At 41.9% G+C, this 27,508-nt stretch overlaps 2 protein-coding genes across 3 annotated transcripts; both read right to left on the reverse strand.

Moving 5' to 3' along the window:
- Window positions 1-295: 295 nt before the first annotated feature.
- Window positions 296-6,910, reverse strand: LOC115163606 (SAM domain-containing protein SAMSN-1). Of its 2 annotated transcripts, XR_003869780.1 has the most exons (8): window positions 6,722-6,909; window positions 4,316-4,525; window positions 3,797-3,914; window positions 3,163-3,320; window positions 2,830-3,042; window positions 2,208-2,355; window positions 947-1,326; window positions 296-853 (listed from the first exon to the last, which is right to left on the reverse strand). XR_003869780.1 is itself a non-coding variant. In XM_029715629.1 (7 exons), exons 1-7 carry the CDS (start codon window positions 6,776-6,778, stop codon window positions 1,175-1,177), a joined length of 1,056 nt encoding a protein of 351 aa, XP_029571489.1. In that variant the 5' UTR covers window positions 6,779-6,910; the 3' UTR covers window positions 296-1,174. The 2 variants fall into 2 exon arrangements, 1 of the variants encoding a protein (XP_029571489.1); XM_029715629.1 differs by having other exon boundaries at window positions 296-1,326; window positions 6,722-6,910.
- Window positions 6,911-13,630: 6,720 nt separating this feature from the next.
- On the reverse strand, window positions 13,631-25,673 carry LOC115163605 (uncharacterized). Its single transcript, XM_029715628.1, has 9 exons — window positions 25,320-25,673; window positions 23,213-23,368; window positions 22,571-22,617; window positions 21,679-21,719; window positions 20,145-20,246; window positions 19,513-19,658; window positions 19,303-19,365; window positions 14,189-14,372; window positions 13,631-14,058 (listed from the first exon to the last, which is right to left on the reverse strand). Exons 1-9 carry the CDS (start codon window positions 25,341-25,343, stop codon window positions 13,646-13,648), a joined length of 1,176 nt encoding a protein of 391 aa, XP_029571488.1. The 5' UTR covers window positions 25,344-25,673; the 3' UTR covers window positions 13,631-13,645.
- Window positions 25,674-27,508: the final 1,835 nt, after the last annotated feature.

A 27,508-nucleotide genomic window follows, 5' to 3' on the forward strand; every position in this document is an offset into this window, starting at 1 on the left:
GATCCACAGAACGACACGTCACCACTGTAACGTGGTAAAAGGTTTCTGGGTAACGTAGTCCAATCCATTCGTTATCGCTTATACATACACGGGATGAGAAAGCAAAGTAACAACCTTTCCCATGAACATTAGTCATATATGACGTATTGAAATATGTGTTCAGTGTCGCAACATTTTGAGGTTTGCAACGTTTAGCAATATTGTTCAACCGCATCGCCTTGCTCTCTTCACATTTTGCTTGAAATTATATTATAAATTATACATTCAGTACAAATTAACGGAGTAGTTAGACTAATGACCCTTGATGCATAAATACTTTATTAATGTGTGACATATTGCACTTACAGTATATTCAGTTCTACAAGTCTGTACATTTTGTTAAACCAGGATCGTTAAAAAATATATGTACAAACTCCTGCCCACGCACGCACACACACACACATTTGTTTTACTATCCTTGTTGGGACCAAACAATTAATTCCCATTAAAATCCTATTTTTCCTAACCCCTAACCTTAACCTAACCTTAACCCCCGAACACCTAACCCTAATCCCCTAAACCTAAAATAGCCTCCTTCTGGTCCCCACAATGATAGTACAACCAAACACACATCATAGTTTCCAGCACAATACACAAAAAAACAAGATATAATTTGTCATAAATATTTTGTCAGGTGTGTCAAACTCATTCCATGGAGGGCCTAGTGTCTGCAAGGTTTTTTTTTTTCCTTTCAATTAAGCCCTAGATGAGGGGAGTTCCTTACTAATTAGTGACCTTAATTCATCAATCAAGTGCAAGGGAGGAGCGAGAACCCGCAGCTCTCAGTGGAATGAGTTTGATCCCTGTGCTTTATGTGAATTAATAGATTAAAGAAAAAGGTTCATAAATGGAGGCTTATAAGGAGGAACAAATTCATCGGTTTTAAGAAAAAATCCCTGTGCTTTATGTGAATTAATAGATTAAAGAAAAAGGTTCATAAATGGAGGCTTATAAGGAGGAACAAATTCATCGGTTTTAAGAAAAATTGCCTACATTTAACATTTAATTAATGAAATCCCACTTTGTTAAACCAAATACAGACGAGGTAAACTTGGTGAGCCATCGTAATTTACATGTCAAAACATAATAGTTAATAAACTTTATACGGGTATGTTAATTAGGATAGTGCAGCCTATCAGTGTGTGACTGGTTGGCTCTCTGTGTCCTCTTTGCTGTTTTCAGAGCACTCTGATGGAATAAAGCAGCCTGAGTCTCTGGGACAGTCACTCTTCTCCTCCTTCAGGCTGTGTGATGAAGAGGGCTCCTTACTCTCCCTCACATCATCGCCTGCGAACCCAAGAACAAAGCAGTCTGGTTGGTTGGATCCTCAGACACCTGCGGGTTGCAAGGTTGTCTGCCCCGATCCAAGTCAATTAAAATTAATTAGGGTTGCAATTCTCACACCATCTAATTGGAATTAAGCTTGATTTAATGACTACATTCCTCCCTGGCTGGTAACCTCTTCCAGGGTAATCCAACAGCCAGCCACGATATCTGGTTCAGCCAGGGTGGCAGTGCCATTGTTTGGTCAGGAACTAGCCCACAGATACGATATCTGATTTAGCCAGGGTGACAGTGCCATTGTTTGGCAGGAACTAGCCCACAGACACGATATCTGGTTCAGCCAGGGTGACAGTGCCATTCTTTGGTCAGGAACTAGCCCACAGACATGATATCTGATTTAGCCAGGGTGGCAGTGCCATCTGTTCTGTCCGAAATTAGCCCAAACACACATTTATGACCTTAATTTAGACCAACATAAATGGTGTTATGTGAGGACACAAAAATTAATAAGCCTTATGCTAATTGAATGCATCCTGTTTTGTAAGCAGCTGACAGAAACTGGCTAGTATTGTTCATTTCTTAATCTGAATTGGAGACCTATCTTTCTGTTTCATTTGTGTTTCAGAGCCTTCCAGTGTTTTTTAGAGGATTAGAATAGAGGACACTGTGCTCTCTCTGACAGGTGTCAACTCTGCCGGATGGGCACGTCTTAAATAATAGCAGTTATAAGCATCTGCTAATCATAACACACAAAGATCAAGATGTTCCTTTCTGAGCGTAGTGCTGCGTTGCACAAAATGTCTGTGGTACAATTGGCCATTTCCTTTACCCCAGTAGAAATCCAGTAGGGTTAGGCTACAGTAGAAATTGGTTTTGCTACTCACTCTCTGTATATCTGCAGTCTGCAGCAGCCAGCAGCCTGCCTCTGTGTTCTGGATTCATCACGTTCAGCTCTATAAGGTGTTTCTCCTGCAGGTGCCTCAGGTCCTCTACTGTCTGGTAGCCATTCAGAAGCAGTGCAGATGCATACTCCTGGAATAAACAAGACATAGTTCCATTGTCAATGTCATCTCATCTACCTTTCATAATCTTATGCTAATTTGTTCACCTTTGAGTGCTTTAGGTTATGTTTATGCATATTATTATTATTATTTTTTTTTTGGGGGGGGGGTAATTGAGACAACAACGTTCTCAATACTGTGTGTCTGGTAGTGTTGAGGGACACTTGACATTGTTTTCTCAGTGTAGGTTTCATTGGTTACTGGAAAGAGGAAAGAATAAATGTGGCTGCATTTGGCAGTCATTTTAACAGGCCATGGCTAGATCCAGCTTTTGTCAAATTAACAGTCAAAGACAGCATTTTTTTAATTTTAGCTAACCCTAACCCTAACCCTTTTCCTAACCTTAACCTAATTCTCCTAACCTGCTAGGTTAATTTTCCAAACATGCTATGAAAAGTCAAATCTGAAGTTAATTCCCTTCTAGCCATAACCTCTGAGCCCTCACCTCTAGATGAAGACGCTCCAGTAGTTCCAGTAGTGTCTTTGGTCGTGGTCTCTTGCTCATCCTCTGAGGCCTGATCTTTGGCGCCTCCTCCTCGCTCTCTTTCTCCATGAGCATGTCAACGTAGATGAACTTGAAGTTGCCCACTTTGTAGTTCAGCATCCCTGTCCATATGCCCATGGGAGGTTTACTGATGATGCTGATAATGTCTCCAACCTGGCAAGAGACATCAAGAGATTTCATGAATCATACATACAGATTAATGAAACAGCTTTTAACAACATCTTTTATGACATTTCACATTACCCCAATCTAAAGGCATTATCTTCTGTCTACCTTGAGTTTGAGGGAGTCAGTGTCATATGGGCTGGGAACAAAGTCTGTGTGGACCCGTGCTCTACCACAGAAGTGTCCGTTGTAGGAGCCGTTCTCTTCTAGTCTCAGATTGTCTCTGGTACTGGAGCCATTTGAGAGGCAGGCCACACTACCTGAGCCTACAGGGGACAAGACATCACAGTATGATTACACTGCACAGATTTACCCCTGGACTATGAAAAAAAAAGTAACCTTTATTTAACTAGGCAAGTCGGTTAACACCAAATTCTTATTTATAATGACGGCCTACCGGGGAACAGTGGGTTAACTGCCTTGTTCATGGGCAGAACGACAGATTTTTACCTTGTCAGCTCAGGGATTTGATCCAGCAACCTTTCAGTTACTGGCCCAACGCTCTAACCACGAGGCTACCTGCCGCCCTTATCCTTGTGTATCCTTGTGTTGGAGGGAAGGTTACAAGCCTATGATAATATTGTAATATAATAGTAATGATATGGTAATACAATGGTAAAATAAAACGCATGAAAGCACATCACATTTGCTTATTCTTAATTTACAAACGTGCATCTTCATTTACAGACTTGTATGAGGGGAGACATGACTTTGTGTTGACATCCCTGTGGAGAGGACTTACTGGAGGAGCTCTGTCCACTGTACAGGCTCTCCAGGGAGTTGTTGGTCTTTTCAGAGCCTTTCTCTAAAGGAGGACTGCACTCTGTTTCCTCTTCTAGGTCTCTGTCAGAGTCTTCACCCTACATGTGGAAATACAAGATGGACAAGCCACTATGTGAGTCAGCCAAACTGATTATGATTCCTTACTATATACTGTACATAACTGTGCCAATTATATAAGGAAGTGCCATTGAGTTAACAATTCAACATAGACACTTGCAAATACTGACCAGGTTGATGGATACTATTTTGTCACTTAGACCTAATTTCAACACAAATTTAGTCTTGCTTGGCCAGACTTATTTTACAAGAGTATTATTATGACATAGGTAGACATCACAATGTTGCATTTGAGGATGTGGGTTATAGCCTAGTCAGAAAGGAAAGATACAATCTTTTAAGAGCCTCTAGATGCTTTGATACACTATGGAGAATACTAAGTTCTGTATAGGAGGAAGAGGCAGTCTGTAGTGTGACTCACAGCTTCCTCAGAGAAGATTTTGGAGTGCTTCTTGCCCATCTTCCTGCGCATGGTCAGAGAGATGGCCTTCATCTTCTTCCCCAGGCTGCCTTGTTTGGTCTGATCAGAACTCTCACAGCCAGACTCCTCTGCCACTGTTGTTCCATTTTCCTCTAGTCTGGCTGGTGATGGTTGTCTGATGCCCTCAAATCGCCCAAAACTAGTGGAGCGCTGCATGGAGAGATTACAGATGTCAGAATGAATGTGTGTTTACTACAGCGGCAGCAGGAGTCAGGACCCAATCTGGAACATTATGCAATGCATGTTGCACCCCCATCCCACCCAATCACTATGTGTTTATGATTTCCTTTTATTTGTTTCATATTATGCTAATGAAGGACCACTTCTGTGGTAATGAATTATGTTCTCCTACTCCCTTGATTTACAGGAATACTGTGCTATTGTATTGAGCAATGTATCTTGAGCCTAGAAGTCTGGCACATGAGGCTACTTGAACTCAATCTCAATTGCACTATGAATGTATCTCTATCATGATGAGCTTGTGAGGTACAGTTCATAGTTCAAAGTTTTCATGAACCTAAAAGTATTTCTAATCTGTCCAAATTCTGGTAGCTCCACATCAGAGCACCAAAATAATTATATAAATGAATAATCCCAGTAAATCCCTATTAAAATATCAGAACCATACACTCGGCAGCAATCTAGGGAACCTTTTGAGTAATCTGACGGACCTCCCCCTTTTTACAACTTTGACCATATACAGTTGAAGTCGGAAGTTTACATACACCTTAGCCAAATATATTTAAACTCAGTTTTGCATTGCCTTTAAATTGTTTAACTTGGGTCAAACGTTTCGGGTAGCCTTCCACAAGCTTCCCACAATAAGTTGGGTGAATTTTGGCCCATTCCTCCTGACAGAGCTGGTGTAACTGAGTCAGGTTTGTAGGCCTCCTTGCTCTCACACGCTTTTTTAGTTCTGCCCACAAATTTTCTATAGGATTGGGGTCAGGGCTTTGTGATGGCCACCCCAATACCTTGACTTTGTTGTCTTTAAGCCATTTTGCCACAACTTTGGAAGTATGCTTGGGGTCATTGTCCATTTGGACGACCATTTGTGACCAAGCTTTAACTTCCTGACTGATGTCTTGAGATGTTGCTTCAATATATCCACATCATTTTCCATCCTCATGATGCCATCTATTTTGTGACGTACACCAATCCCTCCTGCAGCAAAGCACCCCCACAGCATGATGCTGCCACCCCCATGCTTTACGGTTGGGATGGTGTTCTTCGGCTTGCAAGCCTCCCCCTTTTTCCTCCAAACATAACGATGGTCATTATGGCCAAGCAGTTCTATTTTTGTTTGATCAGACCAGAGGACATTTCTCCAAAAAGTACAATCTTTGTCCCCATGTGCAGTTGCAAACCGGCTTTTTTATGGCGGTTTTGGTGCAGTGGCTTCTTCCTTGCTGAGTGGCCTTTCAGGTTATGTGGATATAGGACTTGTTTAACTGTGGATATAGATACTTTTTTACCTGTTTACTCCAGCATCTTCACAAGGTCCTTTGCTGTTGTTCTGGGATTGATTTGACTTTTCGCACCAAAGTACATTCATCTCTAGGAGACAGAACGTGTCTCCTTCCTGAGCGGTATGACGGCTGCGTGGTCCCATGGTGTTTATACTTGCGTACTATTGTTTGTACAGATGAACATGGTACCTTCAGGCGTTTGGAAATTGCTCCCAAGGATGAACCAGACTTGTGGATTTCTACAATTTATTTTCTGAGGTCTTGGCTGATTTCTTTTGATTTTCCCATGATGTCAAGCAAAGAGGCACTGAGTTTGAAGGTAGGCCTTGAAATACATCCACAGGTACACCTCCAATTGACTCAAATTATGTCAATAAGCCTATTAGAAGTTTCTAAAGCCATGACATAATTTCTGGAATTTTCCAAGCTGTTTAAAGGCACAGTCGACTTAGTGTATGTAAACGTCTGACGCACTGGAATTGTGATACAGTGAATTATAAGTGAAATAATCTGTCTGTAAACAATTGTTGGAAAAATTACTTGTGTCATGCACAAAGTAGATGTCCTAACCGACCTACCAAAGTATAGTTTGTTAACAAGAAATTTGTGGAGTGGTTGAAAAACGAGTTTAATGACTCCAACCTAAGTGTATGTAAACTTCTGACTTCAAGTGTATCTGCTGCACTTCCACACAGATGACCAATGTCTTCTTTCTACTGACCATCAGTCAAAGACATTGCTTCTTCTTTTAATTAGAATCACATTTTATTTTATTGTAGGTAGTTTGCACTAAACAGTTAGTTATCAATTCTACACAGTTAGTTATCAATTCAATGTATTTGGACGCGCTACTTAGAAATAATTTGTTTTCACCTACCTTTGGTTTACTGAGCTTTGGTTTGTCTGAAACATTTGAGGCTGCCCTCTGTAGCATTTTGTGTTGATGTTGGTTGGTTTTAGAGTTCAGTCTAAGGAAATCTTAAAGAAGCCTATCTGTACTCAGACCAACTCTGATGGTAGCTAAGTGTTAACTGCACTAAACTAACCCAGACCGAATACTTGACTTCCTCAAAAGGACAGGATGTGACATGTGAAGCAATCAACATTCTGTCTATTACCACGGAATCGGTTTCAGAAGGGGAAAAAACACATTCTGCTAGATTAACATTTTGTGGTCTCCCTCTGAAAACATTTTCACTTTTAGTAACACTGTGATGATGGTGATATAATTTTGGAACCTAGTTAACATTTGTGATTGGGCTATATTTGTTGCATAACTCAGTCCTGGCATAAGCTATATATTTTGTTGTGTTACAGCCTGAATTCAAAATGGAATAAAAAATAAAATAATCTCACCCATCTACACGAAATACCCCATATTGACAAGGTCAACATTTTGGGAGGGATATCTTTGCTAATTTATTGCAAATGAAATACATAAATATCTCATTTTTAAAAGTATTCACACCCCTGAGTCAAAACATGTTGGAATCACCTTTGGCTGTGATTCTTTATAGGTAAATCCCTAAGAGCTTTGCAGACATGGATTGTACAATATTTGGACATTATTATTTTTTAAATCCTTCAAGCTCTGTCAAGTTGGTTGTTGATCAATGCTAGACAGCCTTGACATTGATTTTTAAGCCGATGTAAGTCAAAACTCTAACTAGGCCACTCAGGAAAATTCAATGTCATCTTGGTAAGCAACTCGTGTATATTTGGCCTTGTGTATTAGGTTATTGTCCTGCTGAAAGGTGAATTTGTCTCCTAGTGTCTGTTGGAAAGCAGACTAAACCAGGGATTCCTCTAGGATTTTGCCTGTGCTTAGCTCTATTCCGTTTCTTTTTATATAAAAAAAACTCCCTTGTCCTTGTCGATTACAAGCATACCATAACATGATTCAGCCACTACCATGCTTGAAAATATGAAGAGTGGTACTCAGTGTTGTGTTGTGTTGGATTTGCCCCAAACATAATGCTTTGTACTCAGGACATTAAGTTAATTTCTTCTAGTGCCTAATTGCAAACAGGATGCATGTTTTGGAATGTTTTCAGGATTCCTTCTTTTCTCTCTATTCACTCTATTTGGGTTAGTATTGTGGAGTAATTACAATGTTGCTGATCCATCTTCAGTTTTCTTGTATCACAGCCATTAAACTCTGTAATTGTTTTAAAGTCACCAATGGCCTCATGGTAAAATCCCTGAGCGGTTTCCTTCCTCTCTGGCAACTGGGTTAGGAAGGACAGCTGTATCTTTGTAGTGACTGAGTCTATTGATACACCATCCAAAGTTTAATGAATAACTTCACCATGCTCAAAGGAATATTCAATGTCTGTTGTTTTGTTGTTGTTGTTTTTTTTTTTACCCATCTACCAATAGGTGCATTGGAAAACCACCCTGGTCTATGTGGTTGAATCTGTGTTTGAAATTCACTGCTCGACTGGGGGACCTTACACATAATTGTATGTGTGGGGTACAGATATGAGGTAGTCATTAAAAAATTATGTTAAACACTATTATTGCACACACTTACTATGTGACTTGTTTTGCACATTTTTACTCCATAACTTATTTAAGCTTGGGGTTGAATACTTATTGACTCAAGACATTTCAGCTTTTTATTTTTTATTAATTTTGTAAAAATGTCTAAAGACATAATCCACTTTGACGTTATTGGGTAGTGGTGGAAAAAGTACCCAATTGTTATACTTGAGTAAAAGTAAAGATACCTTAATAGAAAATGACTCAAGTAAAAGTGAAAGTCACCCAGTAAAATACCAGTATTTGGTTTTAAATATTCTTAAGTATTAAAAGTAAATGTAATTGCTAAAATATACTTAAGTATCAGAAGTAAAAGTGTTATAAAATTGTGGACAGAAATTGTGGGATAAACAATGTTTTGAAACCTTCATCAATAACTGTTATTTGGGTTCAGTTCTTTCCAAATGTCTTTCACACAAAACATTCCAGTAAGAAAAAAAGCAGGAAATAGAATTATCATAAATTATAATGTCAAGGTTGAACTTTTCTTTGCTCAAATGTCAAAATCTCGGGTGATTGTTTTGAGGAAGTGTTGAGGTTATGAACGGCAGACAGAGGAAGAGAGGAAGACGGCAACTCTGTGATGTCGAAACAGTTTCCGCTTGATCATCTGCACTCAGTATGGACATTTTACTAAAACAAGCTACTTTTGATCTACTTGATAACACGTTTGACACATTAGATGTAATTTACTGCCACATTAAATCAAACATGCTGTGATTATCTTACATTAGGCTATATAAATGGCTATTATAGGATACATTTTGCACATAAAAAAATATGGAATCAGTCAGCATCAATGACCTATTTATTTCATACTGTGGTTTATAACTTTTTAACAAGCTAGTATGTGGGTTATTAGGTTACAGCAAGCTGTTCTACATTCTTCCTTGCAGTGGAATGTTCCAAACCATTAGTCATTTTCATCATTACTCATAGGCCTCAGCTTGGGGAGGTTTCTGTTGTCTTATACAAAGTAATTGTGGCTCAGTTGGTAGAGCATGGTGTTTGCAACGCCAGCATGGTGTGTGCAACGCCAGGGTTGTGGGTTTGATTCCCACGGGGGGTCAGTACAAAAAAATAAAAATAATGCATGAAATGAAGTGTATGCATTCACTACTGTAAGTCGCTCTGTATAAGAGTGTCTGCTAAATGACGTAAATGTAAAATGTAAAGAGAAGCAAACAAACATTCTCACAAATAATGGTCAAATTCACATCAGAAACAAATAATGTAATGAGTTCATGCAGAGGTTGTATAGGCACGTTGTGGTCCTCCTATATATGTATAATCAGTCCTCTGACGTTATAGTGAGGGGATTAAACTACATTTTTACAATCGATCAATGGAAAATAAGAGAAAAGGCTATGGACAAAAACATTTCCTAATCCCACACTGCTTGCAATCAGCCATGTTTGTCTCAATCCAGGATTACAGTTTCTAATCTATTTCTTCAGACCTTCCAGGCTGACCCTTGGTAATACTCAGCAGTTTTTCACGTGAGGAGGCTTGGTATTGTTCTTAAATGTTGCATGAAATGATTTTCATAAACTAATCCTACATGAAGTCACTAGAGGGCAGCATACGATGGAAATGTACCAACAGTACGTACACACGTTTATATTGATTTACAATTGAACTCCCTAAACACACCTACTGATAAATTAGGAATGCTTATTTTTTCAATTGACGCAGTTGACAGATATAATCCTATATTTTTAGACATGGCACTATTTTCTATATTATAACCCTGTTTATTAGAAAGAAAAATCTGAAATAGTCATATTACGGATTCCTGAAGATAAACATTTGTCCAAATACTAGCCACTCCTTTTGCCTAGTTTTGCCTTCAATGGCCTGTAACCCATAGGTGTTGATCCGTCTACAGGAATAAAAGGAGAAGATAAATCTATAGGAGCCTACACAATCACAACACTGGAGTAACCTGAAATAATCTGCCCCAATGTCACGTAAACCCCAAACAATAGCTTTGTCTCACACAAACCACTCAGAGCATGTGAGTGGTTTGTTGTTTAGGGCCAAAAAATTTGAACCAAAACATTTGATCATATTACTCCAGTGCTAGCCTCCCTACACTGGCTTCCTGTTAAGGCAAGGGCTGATTTCAAGGTTTTACTGCTAACCTACAAAGCATTACATGGGCTTGCTCCTACCTATCTTTCCGATTTGGTCCTGCCGTATATACCTACACGTACGCTACGGTCACAAGACGCAGGCCTCCTAATTGTCCCTAGAGTTTCTAAGCAAACAGCTGGATGCAGGGCTTTTTCCTATAGAGCTCCATTTTTATGGAATGGTCTGCCTACCCATGTAAGAGACGCAGACTCGGTCTCAACCTTTAAGTCTTTATTGAAGACTCATCTCTTTAGTAGGTCCTATGATTGAGTGTAGTCTGGCCCAGGAGTGTGAAGGTGAACGGAAAGGCACTGGCCGGTTCCCCTCTCTCCACTGGGATTCTCTGCCTCTGACCCTATTACAGGGGCTGAGTCACTGGCTTACTGGTGCTCTTCCATGCCGTCCCTAGGAGGGGTGCGTCACTTGAGTGGGTTGAGTCACTGACGTGGTCTTCCTGTCTGGGTTGGCGCCCCCCTTGGGTTGTGCCGTGGAGGAGTTCTTTGTGGGCTATACTCTGCCTTGTCTCAGGATGGTAAATTGGTGGTTGAAGACATCCCTCTAGTGGTGTGGGGGCTGTGCTTTGGCAAAGTGGGTGGGGTTATATCCTGCCTGTTTGGCCCTGTCCGGGGGTATCATCGGATGGGGCCACAGTGTCTCCTGACCCCTCCTGTCTCAGCCTCCAGTATTTATGCTGCAGTAGTTTATGTGTCGGGGGGCTGGGGTGTCCTGTGTGAATTTAAGTATGTTGTCTCTAATTCTCTCTTTCTCTCTTTCTCTCTTTCTTTCTTTCTTTCTTTCTTTCTCTCTCTCGGTGGACCTGAGCCCTAGGACCATGCCTCAGGACTATCTGGCATGATGAGTCCTTGCTGTCCCCAGTCCACCTGGCTGTACTGCTGCTCCAGTTTCATCTGTTCTGCCTGCGGCTTTGGAACCCTGACCTGTTCACTGGACGTGCTACCTGTCCCAGACCTGCAGTTTTCAACTCTCTAGAGACAGCAGGAGCGGTAGAGATACTCTCAATGATCGGCTATGAAAAGCCAACTGACATTTACTCCTGAGGTGCTGACCTGTTGCACCCTCGACAACTACTGTGATTATTATTATTTGACCATGCTGGTCATTTATGAATATTTGAACATCTTGGCCATGTTCTGTTATAATCTCCACCCGGCACAGCCAGAAGAGGACTGGCCACCCCTCATAGCCTGGTTCCTCTCTAGGTTTCTTCCTAGGTTTTGGCCTTTCTAGGGAGTTTTTCCTAGCCACCGTGCTTCTACACCTGCATTGCTTGCTGTTTGGGGTTTTAGGCTGAGTTTCTGTACAGCACTTTGATATATCAGCTGATGTAAGAAGGACTATATAAATACATTTGATTTGATTTGATGTGCTCACTGAATTTCACTGATTGGATATACTGCATGTATAGAAATATCTAAATGAGTGCATGTGAGCACATCCTCTTTCCTAATGTTTGTTTACCCAAACCGTAATATTTTTAGTGGACACATACTATGGGTTAAAATAAAACAAATCATCTATTTCAATGGAACATTTTGATTGTTTGGTTCCAAAGCATTTGAAGTAGGGTAAAGATTGGAATAAACATGTCCACAAAATTCCCAATCTACTATAACAAATCTACTATATAATCTACCATAATCTACTATAACATATCTACTATATAATCTACTTGAACCTGTCTGGGCTAGGGGGCAGTATTTTCACGGTCGGATGAAAAACGTACCCAATTTAAACAGGTTACTACTCTGGCCCAGAAACTAGAATATGCATATTATTAGTAGATTTGGATAGAAAACACTCTGAAGTTTCTAAAACTGTTTGAATGGTGTCTGTGAGTATAACAGAACTCATATGGCAGGCAAAAACCTGAGACAAATACAACCAGGAAATGAAAAATCTGGTGCCTGTAGGTTTTTCAAGTCATTGCCAATCCAACACACAGTGACTAAGGATTCATTTTGCACTTCCTAAGGCTTCCACTAGATGTCAACAGTCTTTAGAAAGTTGTTTGAGGGGTCTATGATGAACAGAGGCCGAATGAGAAGGCTGGGAAGTTGGTAACCCAGGGAAGGATGTCAGTTCATTGGAAGTGCATTCTGATGTAGATTATTAAAGGTAAGTGAATATTTCTCATGCTATTTATGCATTTAGATGACTCCAAAATGGCGGCTATCTGTATTGCGTAGTGTATTTTTCTGAGCACAGTACTCAGATTATTGCAAGTGTGCTTTCCCAGTAAAGTTATTTTGAAATCTGTCAATGCGGTTGCATTCAGGAGATGTTAATCTATAATTCTTTGAATAACAGTTTAATATTTTATCAACGTTTATGACGAGTATTTTTGTAAATTTTAGTGCTGATTCACCGGAGGTTTTGGGGGAAATACATTTTCTGAACGTCACGCGCCAATGTAAAATGCTGTTTTTGGATATAAATATGAACTTGATAGAACAGAAAATGCATGTATTGTCTAACATAATGTCCTAGGAGTGTCATCTGATGAAGATTGTCGAAGGTTAGTGCATAATTTTAGCTGGTTTTCTGCTTTTGGTGACGCCTGTCCTTGCATTGAAAATGGCTGTGTGTAATTTTTTGTCTATGTACTGTCCTAACATAATCTAACTTTATGCTTTCGCCGTAAAGCCTCTTTGAAATGCGGTTGGATTAAGGAGATGTTTATCTTTCAAATGGTGTAAAATAGTTGATTGTTTGAGAAATTGAAATTATTAGATTTTTGCTATCTTGTCAAGCAATCCCGTTACCGGGATGAGAACGGGAAGGGGTCCCATAGAGGATAACAGATCTACTACATAATCTACTATAATCTACTATAACAGATCTACTATATAATCTACTATAAGAGATCTACTATATAATCTACTATAACAGATCTGCTATATAATCTACTATAATCTACTATAACAGATCTACTATTTAATCTACTATAATCTACTATGACAGATCTACTATATAATCTACTATAACAGATCTGCTATATAATCTACTATAATCTACTATAACAGATCTACTATATAATCTACTATAACAGATCTACTATATCATCTACTATAATCTACTTTAACAGTCTTGTTGTTTTTTGCCATTAACTCACATTGCGGTCGCATAGTTTCACATCAGTAACAGAGAGGGGGACACCCTTGGGCAAGGGGTCCCGTTTCAGGCTCCCGTCTTGGGCCAGCCCCTGGTGCTTGTCCCAGGCCTTGGCCCGGGGCAGGGTGTAGTCATGGGTATAAACGGGGTACTCTGTGAGGGGCCTGTGGCAGATGTGGTAGGAGGTCCCCCAATCTGGAGCGTTCTCGGCTGGGTTACTCCAGCGCTGGTTCCTGGGAGGAGCTCCAGGGCCTCCAGGCCCGGTTCTCAGCTCCATGACCGCCGGGGCTGGGGTAGAATTCTCCTGGGCTGATGTTAGTACAGACTCAGAAACAGGAGCTGACCTCCGATCCACATCCAGATAGGGTCCTGCTATCACTGGGATGGGCCCTGCTGGGTGGTGACCTGAGAAGAAAGCTACAGAAATGAACATCTTACAAGTATGGACATTCATCAAAGTTGTATAGGACACTTTTATTTTGTCATGCATTGTCATGTTGTTACTTTCTATGTTAATATGACCAAGGAGACATACCATAAGTGTCATTGTCTGTGGTAGATTTTCTGAGTTCCTTATTCCTTGTGGTGTCCTGATTTTTCTTGGCCCCTTCTTTTCCATTTTTTTCACTCCCTTTCTTCCCAGTCTTCTGACTCCCAGGCTTTTGACTCTTTTTGATGGGAACTCTGGGCTTGGCCACTTCCCCGTTGGCATGGACAATCTGGAACGTCACAAAAATCAAACACATAATAAAAACATGTCAATAAGATTGTCAATAACCGCATTTCCATCCCCAGTTTTTATCCAAGCAAAGTCATACCATATAAAAAATCTGTGATGGAAACAGGAAGTTTCGCTACAATTTTATAAATGGCGACAGATAGTTTGTTTGTTCGGCATGGTGGGATCTTTCTTTGTTGGTCAAATTAATGATGCCAGAAATGCCTGTGGAAACGCCTTTATGTGCAAAAATGTATATAATATCCATTGTTTCATAGTAAACTTGGAGTAACGCGATGTTATGGTGTGTGGTCCTCATCCCACTGCGACTCGGGAAACCATGCAGTTTTTTAGGCTACATATGAAATACGTTTGATGAATATCAGAGAGTGGTAAGTGTACTGTGATATTGATGCTCCTTTTCCATAAATATCGAGGGTCTTATTCTAGTGACATGATGATCGATGCTTGACAGCCGTTTAACAAATACAAATATTCTCGCTGGCACGACTTCCGCCGAAGTTGGTGCCTCTCCTTGTTTGGGCGGCTTTTGGCGGTTGACGTCACCGGCTTTCTAGCTGCCACCGATCTACGTTTCTTTTTCTATGTTCTGTTTTGATTGTACACACCTGGTTCCCATTACGTTATAATTTATTCCCTATTTAACCCTCTGGTTCCCACATGGTTTTGTGTGTGTTTGTTCTTTGTTTAGTGTTCTAGACTTCTGTGAGCTGGTGTGTTTTTTGCTGCGTGGAAATTATTATTTCTTTTCGAGTAAAGTACGTATTTTACTCAGTTATGTGTCCTGCGCCTGACTCCGTCCTAACCGCTGCACACTGACACTTGACACTCGCTTTTATCCATAACAATGTCATCATGTAGACCAAGGGTTTCTAAACCTTTTCATTGGGGAACATCCAGTGCCTCCCACGTCTATTTCTATGGGGACAAGCACAGTTCATGACACAAACTGTTCAAACCCCTCTTGTTGGTGGAGAGAAAATGTTGCAGGTATAAAGCTTATTCCCTGCAATTCTACACATTTTGTCATGGGGTACAAGAAAAATTGCAGTTTTTAAGCTCATTTTCTTGCAATTCTATACATTTTGCCATATCTAATGTTTATTCATGTGATATTTTTAGTTACTCAAACATTACAGCAAAATCTATGGGGGAAAAAGTTAGCTGACATGGGCTAGTTGATCTGGACATTTCTGACAAGTTATAAATAGTTATTTACGATATGCAATGACTGACATAACAAGAGTAAAACTGCACATTGTGCATTCTACTATTACAACTTTCAAGAGTAAGTTGAAAATCAGACTGAGTTCCTACTCCTACAACAAAAAGTTTGGGAACCACTGATGAAGACTATACCCACCACAGGAGGTTGGCGGTACCTTAATTGGGGAGAACAGGCTTGTGGTAATGGTTGGAGCGGAATGAGTGGAATGGTATCAAACACATGGTTTCCATTAAATTAGCTTCGTTCCAGCCATTGTTATGAGCCGTCCTCCCCTCAGCAGCCTCCACTGATACCCACACTGTATCTGCGAGTTGTTGGCTAGAGTGCACGTGCCAAGACCAGAGTAGGCACATTTGCTATTTAACGCAAACGCTTTTGTGACAAAACTATCGGTGGAGTTGAAAATGCTATGGATTTTTATTCAGTACACTCAGAAAATTAGGGATTCAACAAGGGTTCTTCTAAGATCCTGAGTTCTTCAAAGAACCTTAGGGTTCTTGGCACTGAAAATTGCCCCCAAAAGGTTCTCCCAAGAACCCCATAGGAGGTGGGGTTCACCGAAGAACCTCCTTAGTTGGTGGTGGTTCTTGCAGGAACCTAACTGCCCAACTGAAACATTTGGATTTTAATTTGAAAGGACAGCAGGTGCAGGCACTTAACTGAAACATTTGGATTTTAATTTGAAAGGACAGCAGGTGCAGGCACTTAACTGAAACATGTAAAGACGAGGAGACATACGAAGGTATGTCAATTGGAATTGGTATGTTATGCAGATCACATGTACCATCCTCCTCCCTTTTCAATTAAAATCCGATAGGCCTCTACATTATGGACAAGGTATGTGTATAAAAACAATTATTAAAACAGTTTTTTCATTCACATTTACCACAAAAACCAAGGTATGAATACTGCCGTGTTCATGTTTTGTTTGGATTTACAGACTTCACCCTCCCTACACCTCAGGAAACAGGAACAGGAAGCCTGTTAAATCACCATACCCTGCAAAATCATTCTGGCTATGGATACAGAGAACATCAACACATTAACATTAACACACCAGAGGGTATACCCATTAGACTTGGGGCTCTGCTGGGAGTTTACCTCATATTTGGATTTGTTTATTATGCCTTGCTACTAAAATCATAATAAACACTGACAACTAAAATATTGTATTATTGTTATGCGTATTATTAATAACAATAGGGGAGGGGAACCCCAAAAGGTTCTTCAAAAGGTTCTTCAAAAGGTTCTTAGAGGATCCATTAAAAAGGGTTCATCGAATAACTTATAGGGGTTCCCCCACAGTTTCAATTTGAAGAACCCCTAAAGGATACCCCAGGAACCTTTTATTTTTTAGAGTGTATGTCACGCTCTGACCTAGGAGAGCTGTGTTTTTCTGTTTATTTAGGTCAGGGTGTGATATGGGTGGGCAGTCTATGTTTTTTGTTTCTATGTTTTGTTCTTGTTTTCTAGTTCTAGGTTTAGTTTTGATGATCTCCAATTAGAGGCAGCTGGTTTGTGTTGTCTCTAATTGGAGATCATATTTAAGTTGGGGTTTGTCATTGGGGTTTTGTGGGTAGTTGTTTTCTGTTTTGTTAGTTGTTAGCCTGACGGAACTGTTTGGTCGTTTTTTGTTATTTTTTTTGTTTCAGTGTTTCATTAAAGAAAATATGAGCACTCAACACGCCGCACCTCGGTCCCCTTTATACAACCCGCGTTACAGAACTACCCACCATGATTGGATCAAGCGGCGTGCCCGGGCAGAAATGGACACCTGGTCACATCAGGAGTGGATAGGAGAAACTGAACTTGGGGCCAGGTAATCGAGCGATATCGGAGCCTACCTGGGAAGAACGAGAGGCAGCCCCAAAAAAATGTTGGGGGGGGGCAAACGGGTAGTTTGGCTGGGCCAGGACTGGGACATGAGCTAATTCCCCGTGCTTATTGTGGTGTGCATGTGCCTGCCTCTCGTGCTCTCTCTCCAGTGCGCCTCCATAGCCCAGTACGTCCTGTGCCTGCTCCTCGCACTCTCCCTCCAGTTCGCATCGATAGCCCAGTACGGCCGGTGCCTGCTTTGAGCACTCGGTACTCAGTGCGTCTCCTCAGTCCGGTGAGACCGGTTCCAGCTCCACGTACAAAGCCTCCAGTGATAATCGATGGTCCGACACCTATAGAGATGATCCATGGCCCGGAGCCTGTAGGGATGTTCCATGGCACGAAGCCTGCAGAGGTAATCCATGGCCCGGAACCTGTAGAGATAATCCTTGGCAAAAAGCCTGGAGGGATTATAAATGGTCCGGAGCCTGTAGGGATAAACCATGGCACGAAGCCTGTAGGAATAATCCATGGCCCGGCACCTGTAGAGATAATCCTTGGTAAGAAGCCTCCAGTGATGATCCATGGCGCGGAACCTGGGGGGGGGGGGGGGGGGGGGGGGTACTGTCACGCTCTGACCTAGGAGAGCTGTGCTTTTCTGTTTATTTAGGTCAGGGTGTGAAATGGGTGTGCAGTCTATGTTTTTTGTTTCTATGTTTTGTTCTTGTTTTCTATTTCTAGGTTTAGTTTTGATGATCTCCAATTAGAGGCAGCTGGTTTGTGTTGTCTCTAATTGGAGATCATATTTAAGTTGGGGTTTGTCATTGGAGTTTTGTGGGTAGTTGTTTTCTGTTTTGTTAGTTGTTAGCCTGATGGAACTGTTTGGTCGTTTTTGTTATTTTTTTGTTTCAGTGTTTCATTAAAGAAAAGATGAGCACTCAACACGCCGCACCTTGGTCCCCTTTATACAACCTGCGTTACAGTGTACATGAAAAGTACATTTTGTGTGCAATACTTCACCATGCACTGATTTTTATACAAAAAAAGTCAATTTCCACTGGTGGAAAAATGTGCATATTTTATTTATGCGGATTCTACAGTAGCCTATTCGCGTGAAAATCTGTCACCAATTGGATGGAAACCTAGCTATTGTCAGGTTCAAAAAGCTCAGTCCTGTGATTATGGTAATTTTACCCATGATGAGTATGAACAGCTAGCCATGCATGGACACACACACCATGCATTTTCTCTGGGTGAGATACTGGCACTACTGGTGTCCAAATCCCATTTAGGATACCAGCACTCTGCACTAGTCTTGTTAGCCTCTGGGTGAGATTCTGGCACTACTGGTGTCCAAATCGCATTTTAGGATACCAGCACTCTGCACTAGTCTTGTTAGCCTCTGGGTGAGATACTGGCACTACTGGTGTCCAAATCCCATTTTAGGATACCAGCACTCTGCACTAGTCTTGTTAGCCTCTGTGCCAAGCTGCCAACACAGGGACTGAGAGAGGCTCTGAGTGGCCAAATGTCGATCCACTCCCACACAATTGGCAAGCAGTACCACGTCTGGTCCTCACTGTGAATTAGTTAGAGTAGGCACTCCCCTGGTGCCACCCCAACAACCCACCCCTCTTTGCCATGTGGCCCAGAGATTATGGGGGCATAGTGATACCCCTCTCCCAGCTCAGCCATCTGTACAGTATTAAAACTCAATCAGCATTTGTGTTAAGTGATTGCCCAATTTAAGGCCAAGAGGCTCTTTGGATGTAAAAACAGGCAGACCGCCGTATCACTATAAGACTGTAAGACTCTGGGCTGGCATGGGATGGGCAGCATGGGGTCTGCTGTTGGGCCGATCACTCACCAGGCCTCTCTGCCTGCTGTTGGGCCGATCTGCGTTCTGAGCCCACCCCTCATAACTCACCACCTACATACAACCACAGAAAGAAACAATTTATTAATTCAATCAAGTTTTGGAACAAATAGATAGGGGAAAATATACATTTGTAAATTTGAAATAAATTGTTTAAGCTCAAGGTACTGGACAAAATGAGGGACAGTTATTTTTCCCAACCTGAGTTGGTGGTATTGGTGGGGTTGGTGACTTTTCATTCTTCTTTATGCTCGACTTGCGTCCTCCTCTTCCCCCTTTGGTCTTGACATCGGTTCTGATCGTGGCTTTAGCCTGGATCTCAGTTCTGACCATGGGCTTGATCATCTCTGAACAACAGAATCACACCAGTCAGAAGTCTCTCTAAACTCCTAAACCCTGATAGGTAATGTTCCAATACAGCACTGTGATTGGGACTTTTGTTCTGGGATGTAATGTCTTGTATCCATTCATGATCACATTCAGTTTCAGTGCTATGCAGTGAAGTCTACCCTGTGTCTCATGTACTACACACTAATGCAATGCCCCCACCACAACCTCATGTACCAGCACTCTGTAGTACACTGACTAAATGACACATGCCCTGCGTTGACCCCAGTGTTTCTACATCAATATCCTGTTGGCACTTAATTAATCCAAGGCCTGACAGCCAAGTGTATTAAGAAAATCTCCAGTCTGCACAACACTCTCCGTAAGAGGGATTTGGGTACTATGGGAATCTCTTCAGACACCACAGCTAGATCCCATGTGGTGGAGTGTCCAAATGAACGCAAGCGAATAGATCAGCTTAACCTCAAAATCCCCAGACAATTTACCTTCATTTTGATTGTTCTTGATGTGGACTAAATCTAAATCTTCTTCTGGGGGGATTTTGGCTGGCAGCCAGAGAGCAGTATTGCAGACGGCAGAGGCTTGATCTGCAGGGAGAGAAATCCAAACCATTAAGGGGTTTATTTGGCTGACCAAGGTCAGGGCACACCACAGTGAAATCAAAATGGAGGCCCTAAGTACCACAGACAGCCAAGTAGGTAACTATGAATGGCAATGAGAGTTTAAGCTGGGCTTTCCAATTGTCTTTTTTAATCTGTCCTCCCTCCCAAAATTAATTGCTGTAGTAGACTCCTGGGACAAGTCCCAATGATCTTTTTACCTCATTCAGCACAAAAACATCCAGAGGTTTTGGTGCAATGCTCTCTTGGTAACTTTTTGTCTGTGTATTGCTCAGGTTTGACTATTTGGTTGTAATTGTATGTCCGGCTAATGCTAAACTGTTGATTGATCGTCTTTCAGATGTGACGTTAAACGGGTGTCCTGACTCTCTGTGGTCACTAAAGATCATAAGAGTAGGGGTGTTAACCCCGGTGTCCTGGCTGAGTTCCCAATCTGGCCACCTAATCATCCCCAGCTTCATATAGGCTCATTTCATCCCCCCTCCTCTTTCCTGTAACTATGCCCCATATCGTTGCTGTAAATGAGAATGTGTTCTCAGTCAACTTACCTGGTAAAATAAGGGTAAAATAAAATAAAAATAATTTTTTGTTCTTAGTGGTACAGTATATCATTAAGTCTTGAAAAAAATCTGCATGGCTAGCACTTTCTTTTTATTTATTTTATATTTAAATTCTTTATATATTTTTTTTAAATTTATTTATTATTATTATTATTATTTTTATATTTCTCTCCAATTTCGTGGTATCCAATTGGTAGTTACAGTCTTGTCCCATCGCTGCAACTCCCGTACAGACTCGGGAGAGGCGAAGGTCGAGAGCCGTGCGTCATCCGAAACACAACCCAACCAAGCAGCACTGCTTCTTGACACAATGCCCACTTAACCCGGAAGCCAACTGCACCAATGTCTCAGAGGAAACACCGTACACCTGGCGATCGTGTCAGCGTGCATTGCTATAGCACGATGGGACAAGAACATCCCTGCCGGCCAAACCTTCCTCTAACCCGGACGACGCTGGACCAATTGTGCGCCGTCCCATGGGTCTCCCTGTCGCTTACCAGGATCTGCAGTGGCACAGCTAGCACTGCGGTGCAGTGCCTTAGACCACTGCACCACTCAGGAGGTCCTATTTATTTTTATTTAACCTTTATTTCACTAGGCAAGTCAATTAAGAACAAATTCTTATTTACAATGACGGCCTACCCCCGGTCAAACCCCGGACGATGCTGGGCCAATTGTGCGCTACCCTATGGGACTCCCAATCACGGCCGGATGTGATACAGTCTGAATTTGAACCAGGGACTGTAGGGACTGCCTCTTGCACTGAGATGTAGTGCCTTAGACTGCGGCGCCACTCGGGAGTGCAGTACACCACACAAGCAGACCTTTATCATACATACCTAAAGTTCTGTTTTCTGATGCTGATTTGGATACATGTGTTCTGAAATTAAAGGACAGAAAAATGTCAGGATTAAGCCACAATCTGCCATTTCAACAGCCTGATTGACCCAAAGGGATACTGTACACTTAAGACAGCAAGTCCCAGGGATCTTTGCAGTAGATCTGACTACATTTTAAGTGGATATTGTTTTAATCCCCAGTCTAACCACAACACAATTGTATTAACAAAGGGATGTGAACCATATTGTGGTCTACTGCTACATATGTATTTAAAGAAATTCCTGGTATGTCTTCAAGTGAGAGAGAATCCCCATACAGTTCAATCATGTAAGTTGTAGTGGTTCAACATTTCTCTTTGTAGTTTATAGCTGTCTAACAACAGAAAGGTCATAGAGTTTGCTCTTTGGCACTGCTTGAGTAGCTTTTGAAGTGGGACATCAATTAGAAAAGTCAAAGGTGTTGACTGAGACTTGACTGAGAATTGTACTGAAATTAGCACAGAACCTTGCTCCTCTTCATCTGATCACATAAGATTGGTTTGACAAGTGACACCGAAATGAAAATGACATTTTCCAGTGTGTAATTGATTTGGATTGTGATGTTCCTTCCTTCCCAATCTTTCGCTTTAGAGAGCATTGTATAAATAGACAGATGCTTGGGGGCTTACAGTATGAAATTTACATAGGGGCAGAAAGTCAGGAAGCTTGGTAAAGAGCTGCGACTTAAAGTATTATCCCTTGGGAGGATAGAGCGCCTTTGGAGCCATTTTACTCTACTGACTAAGGCTGAACTCAGGGCTGCTGCACTTTCACTGTGCTTTTTATTATGGATACACTGCCCTGCACGCACACTGTCAATAGAGACAGATCAGAGCAAATAACATAAACTCACATTCTTTTCATTTTTTTGGTGTTGTTGGTCTGCATTTGGGAGATCTCCTGAAAGCAAAAGAGAACATTATCAATATTTGATTCTGCATGCTTAAATGTGGAAGAGTTTGGCTATTGGCATGAAAAAGTTTGTGTAAATATCACAAAACTATTGGTTGTGATGTCCATGCTAACTTAGAAGAACTGAATGGATTGGTTGTTTTCATCATCATAATTTCATAATCAGCTTTATTGTTTGGATCCAATCTGATCCTCTGACAGACCACAAGTCTCAACTCCTGCGAGAACAGGTACCCCACAAGATTTAGCTCTGGTTTGTCCAGATAGCTAACTTATACCCATGACATGGTATTATATAAATTATAAACTATACAGTTGACAATTTCCTGTCATGAACGCGCTTATCAGTGAGTATGTTGGGCACACAGAGAAGAGGAGCTACAGCTTTTAACATTTGGTCTATTCAAGGTCAAGAGCTTCCTTCTGGAAAATTGACTTCCCAATGAAAACTCAATCTAAGTGTACAAAGTGTGTGTGCGCTTGTGTGTGTGTGTGTCTGTATGTGTGCGTGCGTGTGTGAATGCATGCATTTGCATAGGTATGTGCATGCGTTTGTGCACAATGCATATGTATGTGTACTCACCATGGAAATGGATCGTCCCGAGCCACGCCACTTGGGGTTTTCATCCAGCAGCACGGCAAGGCTACAGGAGCGGCTGGAGGAACGGCTGGGGATGGTGTAGACCTGGGTATCACTGGAGTCCTGCACAGCCTCATACAGACTGTCCATAGAACCCTCCTGGACACACACACACACACACACACATAGTTAGGGGCACAATCAGGGACACACTGTAGACTGCTTGGAATTGGCATGCTGACTGCAGCAAAGCCCACCAGAGCTGTTGCCAGATAATTGAATGTTAATTTCTCTACTATAAGCCGCCTCCAATGTCGTTTTAGAGAATTTGGCAGTACATCCAACCGGCCTCACAACCGCAGACCACGTCTAACCACACCAGCCTAGGACGTCCACATCCGGGTTCTTCACCTGCGGGATTGTCTGAGACCAGCCACCCAGACACCTGATGAAAATGTGGGTTTGCACAAGCAAAGAATTTCTGCACAAACTGTCAGAAACCGTCTCAGGGAAGCTCATCTGCGTGCTCGTCGTCCTCACCTGACTGCAATTTGGCGTTGTAATCAGCTTCAGTGGGCAAATGCTCACCTTTGATTGCCACTGGCACGCTGGAGAAGTGTGCTCTTCATAGGTGAATCCCGGTTTCAACTCTACCAGGCAGATGGTAGACAACGTGTATGGCATCATGTGGCAAGCAGTTTGCTGATGTCAACGTTGTGAACAGAGTGCCCATGGCGGCGGTGGGGTTAGGGTATTGCAGGCATAAACTACGGACAAGGAACACAAATACATTTTATCAATGGCAATTTCAATGCACAGAGATAGCATGACAAGATCCTGAGGCCCGTTGTTGTGCCATTCATCCGCCACCATCACCTCATGTTTCAGCATGATAAGGCATGGCCACATGTCGCAATGATCTGTACACAATTCCTGGAATCTGAAAATGTCCCAGTTCTTCCATGGCCTGCATACTCAGACATGTCACCCGTTGAGCATGTTTGGGATGCTCTGGATCGATTTGTATGGTAGCGTGTTACAGTTCCCGCCACTATCCAGCAACTTCCAACCATTGAGGAGTGAGTTGACTGATTTCCTTATATGAACTATAACTCAGTAAAATCTATGAAATTATTGCATGCTGTGTTTATATTTTAGTTCAGAAGACATCATTTCTCAGCAGCACCTCTAGAACTGTCTTGATCCATTACATCTGGGCCACTACTATGTATTATGAACTGTTCTGTAGTAGATCCTGATACACGTGGTGGTGAATAACAACAGAAACAACAACACTGCAATCAAAAGCCTGAAGCAACAATCACGCTTCTTCAACCTGATGACCTTGGATCAGTTCTGAGGACATGTCGGTCAATAATCCTGAACTGTGTTCAACATCCCCAACATCTGGCCAAGGAGAGGACTGTACTGCTCTAATACAGTTGTGCTTGTGATTATTTCCTTCTATAAATCTATGAAATCTCCCATATTTCGGTCATCTAAAAAAACACACGTCAAAGCTACTCTCTAGTGTAATTGTACTGTAAAAGCATCACTTCGTTGCTTCCATACACAATCACAGAAATTTACAGCACAAGACACAATTACACTGCTTCCAAAGACTAAACGGAGATTTTATAGCACCATAAAATTCATCAAAAGACGCTGAAGTAAAGCCCCACAGAAATCCTAGTCCGTTTCAGTCCCGCTGGGCTCAAATCCACCACCAAATCAAGCCATGCCTCTCCAGTGGCGAAGCACAGTTTCGCGGGGCCCCCCGCAAGTTTCGAGCAAGCCTCCCCCCATTTTGTTGGAATTTCTTTTGCCATGGGGAAGAGACAGAAATGTCAAGTCGTATAGCTAATCTCATGCTATTTTACACATTTTGCAGTGAGGCTGAGAAAAAATGTTGCCGCTTTAAAGCAAATTTTCTGTCATAAAAATAATCAATAAACGCTCACCCCCCCTCTTCTTGCGGGGGGGGGGGTGCTTCGCTAGTGTGCCTCTCACTCCGCTGTAATTTTAGGAACACATCAGCCCCTCTTCAACACACACGTCTGAGAGAGAGAGAAGCCCTACACTCTGAAGAGAAGTAAAAAAAGAGCCTTACCAGAGAGAAGCAGAAGAGGTTCATCTTTGTGGAGAGGAGAAACTATACCAGTCTCTTTCCCCTGGAGCTGGTGAGAGCAGTGTGGACTGGACAGAGCTGGTGAGAGCAGTGTGGACTGGACAGAGCTGGTGAGAGCAGTGTGGACTGGATAGAGCTGTAGAGAGCAGTGTGGACTGGACAGAGCTGTAGAGAGCGGTGTGGACTGGACAGAGCTGTAGAGAGCAGTGTGGACTGGACAGAGCTGTAGAGAGCGGTGTGGACTGGACAGAGCTGTAGAGAGCGGTGTGGACTGGACAGAGCTGTAGAGAGCGGTGTGGACTGGACAGAGCTGTAAAGCGGTGTGAAGTCACTCCAACAGAAACACAACAGCCCTCCGCTAGTCGCTAGTCAAGGGCAGGCTGCCTGCCGTCTGCTCAGATTAATACCACAATACCACACCCATCCCATAATCCAATAGAAGGAGGGACCATTACTCCATTCGACCAAAGAGACCTCACTCATTCACAAAAGAAGCCCCTCACTGGAGTACCAGAATACTAGATTAAGCCATGGGGTGGATAGAAAGTCAATGTTTCTGGGGCTATGCTTTCATAGGTTATTTCAGTGGATCACTAGTACTACTGAATGACGTGAATGGTGTTTTAGAGGTATTGAATTCATAATGGTGTGATGTTTTCCACTTTCAGCTTATGCATATTGCTGACGTATGTTCTTCTTTTAACAGGCCTGTTAGGGATGGATAGCTTTGTTCAGTATTTCAGAAGCACAGAGTCACTTCCTCTTTTGGTACCATATCACAACCTTTATAATACTACTGAAAAGGCTTGAGCTCATTTGACTGTGCTGCTGCTCCTTGACCTCCACAACAGTTCAAATAGTTAGGGGTGCAACTTTCACTGGGGACCGGTGGGGGGGGGGGGGGGGTCCCCACCACATTCTGAAATTGCATTTTTGTCCCCCCCAGGTTAATAATTGGAATGTGATACAAAACAAGGCAACTGTGTGCTTTAGGACCATGCGGACGCCTCTGAGTGGTCGGGTAGGGTGTTTGGAGTGTTTTCCCGACATTAAAAGAAAATATATAATAATAATAAAGTTATGTCCCCCCCACTTCTAAAACCAAAGTTGTGCCCCTACAAATAGTGAAAACATTAGCTTTGTGATCAGCAATATTATCAGAAGTCTATTATTCATATCATTCACATTTGCAAACTAGTAATTTCCTATTTTCTGTAAATGATCAGGAATGTATTATAAATAAATTGTGCCTGGATAAGCCGATTCTCAATCAACTTCTGGGAAATCCTGGAAGCTCTTTGTTCAATTGGGTTTTGATGTTAATGTGATATGCACGCTACATCTTTTTTTTCTTCAGCTTGGGATATGTAAATGGTATTATTTAAATTAAAAAATGTTGGTAAGCTGCCATTTCATAAATGCATTACTCTTATAAGCATTAATACTACAGTATTACCACAGTTGGCTATCCCACAACTCCATGAGGAAATATTACCTTGTATTAAAGCGCAGTGGAAAGGGGACATTATTGAATACTGCATAAAAGGAATAGTTGAAAATGTTATATGATTCTTAGAAACGTTTTTGGGGTATGTGTTTTTGTGGAAGTGTTCAGAAAATACCAGTCAAGTGATCTTCTCTCTTTCTCTCTCTCTGTCTGTCTCTCTGTCTCTGTTTCTCTCTCTCTCTCTCTCTCTCTGTCTCTCCATCTCTCTCGCTCTCTCTGTCTCTCTCTCTCTCTCCTCCCCTTTTTATTCTTTCTTCAGGATGAAAGAAGTAGTCCATATCACAGCTTAAGTTAAGTGTCTTTTAAGTGTCTTTTCTGCACCGCTTTCATCTCTTTCCCGTTCTCCTAACCTGAAATGAGCAGAGCAGCGCTACAGTAGAAGCCTACATAGCATGCTCTTCCACAGTTGGCCTGGGGATGTGGACTTCCCAATATAGAAAACCAGTGGGGTGCATGTTAATGTTATAGACCCTACTGTGATTCAGTATATAGGATGAGAGACCTAGACAGGCGAGACTGTAGTGTGGACTCTTACATCACTGTACAATATCCTCACTTTACTCTCACCCTGGTCCAGCACTCTCCCTCCCAGACACCCACCACTCAACACAGCAGGGGGCCTTAACAACTGACAGTTTATTTACCCAAATCATTTTCTCCACCC

The sequence above is a fragment of the Salmo trutta genome, chromosome 26 (genome assembly GCF_901001165.1).
Source record: "Salmo trutta chromosome 26, fSalTru1.1, whole genome shotgun sequence".
Lineage (NCBI taxonomy): Eukaryota > Metazoa > Chordata > Actinopteri > Salmoniformes > Salmonidae > Salmo > Salmo trutta.

Bases quoted from the DNA above. Each gene is read 5' to 3' on its own strand.
- LOC115163606 (XM_029715629.1), bottom strand. From the start codon at position 6,778: ATGCTACAGAGGGCAGCCTCAAATGTTTCAGACAAACCAAAGCTCAGT. The intron at 3,321-3,796 runs GTAAGTCCTCTC...TGTCCCCTGTAG, and splicing joins CAGTGGACAGAGCTCCTCCA to GCTCAGGTAGTGTGGCCTGC. The intron at 2,356-2,829 runs GTGAGGGCTCAG...TGTTTATTCCAG, and splicing joins TGGAGCGTCTTCATCTAGAG to GAGTATGCATCTGCACTGCT.
- LOC115163605 (XM_029715628.1), bottom strand. From the start codon at position 25,343: ATGAACCTCTTCTGCTTCTCTCTG. The intron at 21,720-22,570 runs GTGAGTTTATGT...CTTTAATTTCAG, and splicing joins ACCAAAAAAATGAAAAGAAT to AACACATGTATCCAAATCAG. The intron at 14,059-14,188 runs GTATGTCTCCTT...CTTTCTTCTCAG, and splicing joins CACAGACAATGACACTTATG to GTCACCACCCAGCAGGGCCC.